At 49.9% G+C, this 8,086-nt stretch overlaps 1 protein-coding gene across 1 annotated transcript; it reads right to left on the bottom strand.

Annotated features, from left to right (window-relative positions):
- Nucleotides 1-2,691: 2,691 nt before the first annotated feature.
- Nucleotides 2,692-8,086, bottom strand: CATSPER3 (cation channel sperm associated 3). Its single transcript, XM_087754201.1, has 3 exons — nucleotides 7,772-8,086; nucleotides 3,682-4,375; nucleotides 2,692-3,086 (listed from the first exon to the last, which is right to left on the bottom strand). Exons 1-2 carry the CDS (start codon nucleotides 8,084-8,086, stop codon nucleotides 4,238-4,240), a joined length of 453 nt encoding a protein of 150 aa, XP_087610327.1. The 3' UTR covers nucleotides 2,692-3,086; nucleotides 3,682-4,237.

Here is an 8,086-nt window from a genome sequence, read left to right as displayed (position 1 = left end):
GGTTGGTTTGCTCTGACTCAGAGCAGCCCCTTCGTTATGCCGAGGCTGCTTGATCTTAGAAAGAGGGAGCTGGCAGGGAGAGCACCAGAGGCCTGGGCTCTAGTCCCAGCCTTGCCACAAGGTTTCCAGGAAAAGGACCCGGCCTGTGATCCTTTCCCAGCCCACGGTTTCTCTGGCTCTCAACGGCGATGTGCCTCCCTCCATCAGCGGCTGCCTGCAGCGCGGGGCCAGCACCGGTGGCTGCATTTCCACCCGGTCAGTGAGCAGAAAGGAAACCAGATATTTTCTGAATTATTTTTAATTGTAAATATTTCTGGCCTATTTTAATGAAGGTTTGAAGAGGAGGTTGTAGGCAGAACTCTGGCAGCCACCAAGGATCATGTTTCCCCTAAAGAGCTTTTATCTTTTCATCTTCTCATGATGTGGTAAAGATTTTTCTTTCATGACTTCCACAATCTCTCTCAATATGCCAGCATGTTTGTAATAGTGAAGTTGCAACCTGCAGCGAGAGAAGAGCATGGTGAAAAGATCCCCAGATACCATGCCAAATGGGAAGCACCATGTCTAAGGCATACAGAGAACTGCATCCTCTGCGAGCACCCCTCCATTCACCCGGCAGGGCGAGGAGCAATGGAAAGATCCCAAGCGCATCGCATGGCGTTGAGCCTCCTGGCTCTGCAGGTTTTCTTTAACATCTTTGTAAATATTTTTCTCCCAAAAGATCAGAGGAGAATGGCAGAAGTGCAACTCCGGATCAGCTCCATGCCGTGTGCCACATGCACAGCAAAACATTTTCAGAAGCACTAGCCCTGATCAGTGCATTGAAAGTACGGTGGAAAAATAACACAGAGGCTCCTGACAGTAACCACAGTCACCTGGGGAACAGGGCAAAAGGGAATTTCTGACATCCAGGGAATTTTTTCTGGACTCCAGGCCAGATCGCGGTTTTTTTAAACAATAGGTACCAAGCTGTGATCATAGGCTTGTATCACATTAAGGTTAACCTAAGACATGTAAAACTCAGCAGTCTCCATTTGGGGGATTTGTGGGAGGTTTTTCTGGTTACATGGTTTAGACTCACTGCCTGGGGTTAGCTGTTCCCCAAACAAGATCCAGAGAAGCCCATTGCTGAGGCAAAGCGCAGGTCAGCCTGGACTACTGCTGTGAGAAGGCATCAAGTCCTCCTCACCTCCCAAACTTGGGTGCAAACACGTCCTCCAACCCCACTGCCCCCATAAATCTGGGATGTGCTCTCACCTCTCTCCCAGGCCGAGAGGTGAAATATGGGAGCCAGACCAGGAGGATGGAGCCTTGCTCGGGGCTGTGCACCCAGGAGACACTCGGGGCTCTGCGAACCCCAGGACATGCTGGGGCTGGGGTGCAATGAAGAACGGTGAAGAATGGTGAATTTTCCAGCAGGAAATTGAGCCTATTTGTGGTGGACACCGATCCCACACTGACACTGCATGGTGCTGAGAAATGGCGTCAGCCCTCCTGATGGGGACGGAACCAGTCCTATTTCTAGCACGTGCCATATGTTGGTACCTTCCTAGACTCTCAGCACTGCTTGTGCTGAGACCAGTAGCATTTTCCCTAGAGGGAACAGACTCAAAATGTCCATTCATTCCAAGAAAATAATTCACTACATCAAAAGGGAATCTGTTTTTGTAACTCGGAATCTCTCTTGTAGTCACCTGCTCCACCATTACTGACCCATTCACTGTGTCATCCTGGAGGTCCAGGAATGGCAAATACAGATCAATAAATGGGATGGTGAAACAAAAACCCTCCATAATGATGATATCAGAGTGGCGCAAAGTCTTTTTGATGTCATCCAGCAGCTCACTGAAATCTTCACCTTGAGTGATTTTGTGTTGTGAAAAAGGGCAAGCCCAGGAAGAAAATGCTGTTAGTGGGAAGGAGGTGACACTTGGGACTGTCATCCTGCAGACCCCTACATGGGCTTCACACCGGCTGCAGGCTGGAAACGGGGCTGTCGGTGACCCCCATCCCCAGTGTGCTTTCGGAGCAGCCAGACGTGCCAGGCGGTGCAGGAGCTCATGGGTGCTGACGGGATGGGGGTGCCTGTCCCAGGGGAGGCAGCCCGGGCTGTCCCAGTGCCCTCCTGGGCAGGCAGGTCCTGCAGCTCTGCAGGGACCCCCACCCCTGCCCTTGTGGAGGGACCCAAAGCACTGACCCAAATTGGTCACTCAGTCTAGTACTCGAACCAGTGATTTTTCTGGCCCAAAGGCAAGAACACTCTCAACCAAGCCATCCTGAACAGATTATTTTTAAATTACATTTGCTAAAAGCAAGAATGAGCGAAGAGCTGGTGGAAACAGAGAGTCACGTTGCTCTAATCATTTACATTTCAGTGACAGCTTTACTGCATTAATTTCAAGTCAGCTTTACAGAAGTTCTTTATCAAGCAGTGCACAGCTCTCCTACAGACGCTGCAGCATGTGTTTCAAGCCCGTAGTAGCATTTTGGATACGTTGCACCAATGGGCTGCGAGAGTACGGGAAGGAGCACGACCTCCCTCGAGCGCTCGCAGAAAGCAAGTCCAAGCCATTTCTGGACAGGGCTCTTGGCTTGACATGACCTAAAAGGATTTCTTTTTAAACTTCTCTTTGAAGTTAAACAAACTCAGACAAAACACATCAAACCCGATTAAGAGTTTTCCTCCACCTTTATAATACTTTAACTGCCATCATAATACTTTTAGCTGCACGTGTGATGAGCCTACCAAAAAGGCATATAGTATCTACAGCCTGGATTATTATAAAAACGGGCAAGGAAAGAAAAGGAAATTTTTCCTCCACTGAAAGCAGTTCATCCACACCTTGCCCTGTTAAACAACATCTGACATTTGCAGACAGTGCTATCCGCCCACGGCTGACCACAGCCCACCTGCTCGAGCGTGACTTGGTTGCTCACGTTCTTCCCCTGCTTTTTCAGGATCTTCTGTTTCTTGGCCCAGACAGCAGCCGCTTTCGCCACTTTGCAGTCCTGTTCATGCTTCTGAGCCAAGTCCTGCCAGTGCCAAACCACAGGGATGCGAGCGAGTCCCCAAGCACCGCTCACAGCTGGTGGGTGAAGAGATTGGTCAAGAAGACCTAGGCTTCAAAAAACCCCTGGTCCAGCCTCAGCCCCGTGCAGCAGCGAGAGGTGTTAAGTGGGACCACCTCGGGGCTGGCAGCTGAGAGCTGCTGGGGAGCAGATGCCTCTTGCATAGGATTTGCCATATTCCCCCAGCACACCCTGCTGGCCCTGGCCCTGGCTCCACGCAGGGATGTGCTGCAGAAGGGCCAGAGGCAGCTACAAGACCACGAGAGCAGCCCTGGGTTAAACAGAGGCAGAAATGGGTCATGGCTGAGGGGACCTGGGTGCAAAGTGTGCACCCACGGGACCTGGGGGCTGGCTGTGCTGGAGGAACGGGAGCTTTTGGCAGCTATGGAAAAATAGTCAAAGCAGGAGTGTAGAGTTAACCCAAAAAGGGGACCATGGGGAAAGATACCCTTATTCTGCTCAGGGACTGGGGGCTTCTGTATCCAGAATGTTTCTAGCTGCACCAGAAGCCAACAAGCTTGCAAGCAGCCAAGCACCAGCTTTCTAACCAGAGCCTGTTAGCTGGTAGCACACACGCTCACACACGCGTGCAATGCTCAGAGCTCGCATGACCTGGGTTTTGGTAATCACAAGTGCAATCGACACATTGAAGAAGATGAAGTTGCCCAGCAAGATGAACACGACTATGAACATGTGGCTGCTCGTAAACCCATAATGATCCATCTTGCGCTGTAAGTCTGTCCAACCATCAACCTGCAAATGTATTTACGCAGACCAGAGAGTTAGTTCCAAACCACAGTATAACTCACAAGCCATATGAAATCTTCCTCTTCTTTTTCTTTCTTTTTTAAAACTGAGCACAGTTTCTCTGTCCCTCAGAGGTCCAAGTTTAAATCAGCTAGTACAGATCTCTTTGCTTCAGAGACTTTCCCCTCTGAGTTTGCAATACTCCATAGGGAAGTTTGTCTATCAAAGCAAATTTTCCCAGGGGTCTGGAATATGAGTTCACTGCCGAGCAGTTCATGCTCTCCCTAATGAAGTCGCCGGTTAATCGTAGGGCTTCTTCAGCAGCACTCCAAAATCTGCAGTTTGTCATTTGGCTGAGACAGACTGGAAAATGCTGCCATACTCACGGTTACTAAACTGAAGAGCGTGAAGAGGGCAGCCTTCACACTGCCCCAGTTTCAATGTCTCCAGTTTTGGGATCTCCATACCATCCATGTCCCAAGATGGCAAACACAAACATCAGCAGGAACAGCAGGATGAGGGCGTACGTCATTGTCTGGCCAAGAGTCTCTGTGAAAACCTGCAAAAAGAAAAACAAATGCATGCTCCATAGGTGAGGGAGATGCTGGGTGGGAATGAAGGCTGGGAAGCGGGGCTGGGGACGTGGGAGGTGACAGCCTCCCTGGACCACCTCTGAACCAGCTCCCTTGTGTGCATCTGCTGGGAATTAAGGAGAGGGAAGGGGCAACCACCACGATGCATGGGAGCATCACAAAATCCAGAGGCTGTGGCCATGCATCAGCCTCTTGGACTGGGAAGCAGCCCTTGGAGGGCTCAGTGGTGAGTAAAAGTGCTACACAGTGGCAAGACCAAGGGCTGCTTGGTCCCAGAAGCATCACATCTAGCACACAGGAGCTTCTCACTGCCTTTTGAAATATGGACAGGTTACTAACGGAGTAACAGATTCCTGTTGATAAAGGATACAGATGCTCCCAAGCTTCTGCATTAATAAATTAGCTGAATAAAAACGAGCAGTGCTATTAACCCTCGTGCCTTGGGGTCTGAGCACAAACTGGAGGTAGAATGGTATCTCTGCTGCCCTCACTGTCCAGCTGCTCCTCCCCTGCCATTCAGGATGGGCCAGGATAGGAGACAGGAGTCCGCAGTCATCTCTCATCCTTCCGTGGCTGCTCAGCTTGGGAAAGCCCCGTGAAAATCCTGGGGTCACTGGGAAGAGACATGATACTGCTTCTGAGACCATCTCACTTCTTATGAAGACCCGCATATGACACCAACATATACAAAAGACACTCCTGGGAGTTGATGCGAGTGCCGGTTTGGTGAACTGAGCTTATCGTTGGTAATGACTTTTAGGCAAATGCAAACTTCCTCATTAAATCCAAATCACAACTACATGCAGCCTCTTGCATCCCTGTTACATCACCCTGGAGAGCAGCGGCAGCACGAGCTGGCTGCTCTCCCGGTAACACTGTGCCTGCTGGTGCCAGGGGGGTCTTACACAGTGCCCCCATTCAAGGACTGTCCATCCATCATCTCTGACTGTCAACAGCATCTCAGGTTAAAGCTCTGAATCGCATCCAGCTGAGCTGCTGGGATGGTGCTGCCTGGAGGGGATGTTTGTGCAGAGCAAGGGGCTCTTCTCAGTCTCCTCCAGCTGCCAACATCCCGAGCTTGTTCAGATGTGTTAAGGACTCCTGCAGCAGTTCCCTACTTCTGCAAGTCTGGCCTGCTCCAGATAATCGTCCCACCACACTGCACATGGGGCAGCAGGGAAGGGCAGCATCCAATGCAGAGACAACATGTTCAGCTGCGTTGGCTGCAGAACCATCTCAGAAAGTCCAAACTAGACCAGCCCTAAACCCACCGAGTTTGGTACAAATTCCTGGAGGAACCGGTGGAGGGTTTTCCTGCCTCCTTGCACACGTAGGTCTCTCCGGCAGGCGCAGCCCGAGACTGGCAGGGGAACAAAAGCCATTCAATCCCCAAAATCAGGTGACATTTTTGCCAAGTTATGTCATGGCGTTGGGCAGGTTTGGGCTGTGGCACGTGGTCATAAAGAAAACCAGCCACCCAGAGCTGGGGGTGACAGGAGGGCCGTAAAACGCTCCCAGCAACTGCAGGCTGGCGGGTGCCTCCCGTGCAGGACCAGCCCCTCGCGTTCAATCGCCAAGGCTTCTCCGGCTGCTTCAGGAACTGCTGTGGAGTCCTACGGGCTTTTATTAAGAAGGAGCTTTGTGGTTCACAGTCTGCACAGGTAGTAAACTACATCGGAATTAATCCCAAATATATTTTTAAAAAAGCAGAAAAGTCGATTTTTTTTCTTTTTTTTTTTTTTTTACAGAACAACCTGGCATTTTTAAAGTTTATTTTGAAACTGAAATAAGGATGAATGGGGCCTACACTAAAACAGGGATTGCAGCAAACAGAACGTCTCTGTATGGAATACAACAAGGAAATTATTTCCTCAAGGTGGAAATTTATTGCTCCAAGGTGGAAGGCAGAGTGTTTTAAAAAGGTTTTTAATTAATAAAGGGAAACGTGCCAAGAATGTGTTGCATGTTTGAGCTGTCTGCATTACATACTGCTAACCTGTTCAGGGCTAATTTAGGCTTCAATTAATAAATTACAATACACACAGAGGCATATACAGCCTCCTGCACCTTCAGCAAAATGCATTTAGACAGCCCTATCACATTTTGAAACAAGTTTTAGGCAAAGAGGTGTTGTCTCTTGGGATGCCAAGCGGCTCAGGGCACTTGTCCCTTCGGGTCAGGATGCAAAGGCGAGTACCTAATGGCCCCGGAGCTGGAAAGCAGCGACGCGGCAGGGCTTTGCAGGATATTTATAGCATCCCTGGAACAGGAAGGGACTGTGAGAGCCTAAAGAATTTTCCTCTTTGGTATTTTTTCCCCCAGTAATGCCATTCTAGGCATTCTCACACAAAGCCAGGATGCAATTTCCCAGTGGCCCCAGTCCCTTAGGTGTTAAGTCCCACCGACTTCCATCAAAACCTAGTGTTGCATGGCCCAGATTTTCAAAGGCATTCAGGCTCTTAAACGTGCAGATTTGTGCCGAGTGGGATTTTTTTCAAAGCACCTCAACATTTTAAGTGTCTCAGGGGGGAACGGTGCCAAATCTTATCCTACAGGTTTTCTTCCTCGTGGTCCCCAGACGAGGCATCTCCTGGCAGTGAGTTCCACAAGTGCATCGCATGAGGCTCAAACCAACAAACATACACCTACCCCGATTTAAATCTCTCCCCATTTTGCCATGCATCAGTTTGCTCTCTTACATTCAGCCAGACCAAACTGGAGCATCTGATCCCCTATGCCTGAACCATTCATTATTTCATGCGCTTGTACGTGTCCTCCCTTCTCCCAGCGACACAGAATAATTAACATATAAAAGTCTGGTGATAAGTGAAGTTTACGATCCAAACTAGAGGAATGAAGGCTCAGAAGTGAACATTATAAGAGCCCTGTGCCCATAAACATCCCACTTCTGGTGGCCTACCCAGCCAATTAATTACACGCAGAAATGCTGGCTGAGCATTCATTGCCCACATAAGCTCCTTGCTGAAAAACAAACCTCCAGAGTCGTCAGGAGAAAACTAAGTCGGAGATGGTGTGCTGGAGAGAAAAATACACACAGACCAAGACTAGGACGTGACCTATGTTTTATAGGGGTTTTTTTTTGCGTCTACTCTGCTGTAGTAAAAAAGAAAATCTCTCCTCTCCATGGGGGAAGGAGAAACAGGAAAAAAACAATGGCCAAGCCATGGGCTTTTTAAAAAATCAGGAATGATTATTTTTCGCCTTTGCTCATGAGCTACTGCAAGCATCAGCCCCTCTCGGGCCAGGCGACCCCCGACACCTGTGTACAGCAAAGCCTGCCCCCGCTCCTGGGCTTGGGATCCCCCTCTCTGCTGTGAGTTAATTAGTGAGCAGCGCTTTACCCTCATCCCGCTGCTGTACTTGATGAGCTTGAGCATGCAGAGGGTCTGGAGACCTTTGGTCGTCCCCTCCAGGTGGGTGTGCGTGGCGATGTCTGCGGGCGAGACATGCGGGAGGAAGACAATGAGGAGGATGGCGGCATCCAAGATGCTGTAGCCGCTCTTCCAGTAGGCAATGGGATCCGTGTACAGCTTCAGCAAAAGCTCGGTGGTGTGAACAGCGATGAAGAAAGCATCTGTGACTTGGAGAGAGGAGGAGGTGAGCCCGGGCAGCTGCCTGTGGCTGCCAGATGCCGTGTGCCAAGCCAGCACTTTCAT

The sequence above is a fragment of the Nipponia nippon genome, unplaced genomic scaffold, assembly GCF_047370975.1.
Source record: "Nipponia nippon isolate SJK-2023a ecotype South Korea unplaced genomic scaffold, ASM4737097v1 scaffold_17, whole genome shotgun sequence".
NCBI classification, from domain to species: domain Eukaryota; kingdom Metazoa; phylum Chordata; class Aves; order Pelecaniformes; family Threskiornithidae; genus Nipponia; species Nipponia nippon.
This window is presented reverse-complemented; position numbering and strand designations above follow the sequence as displayed.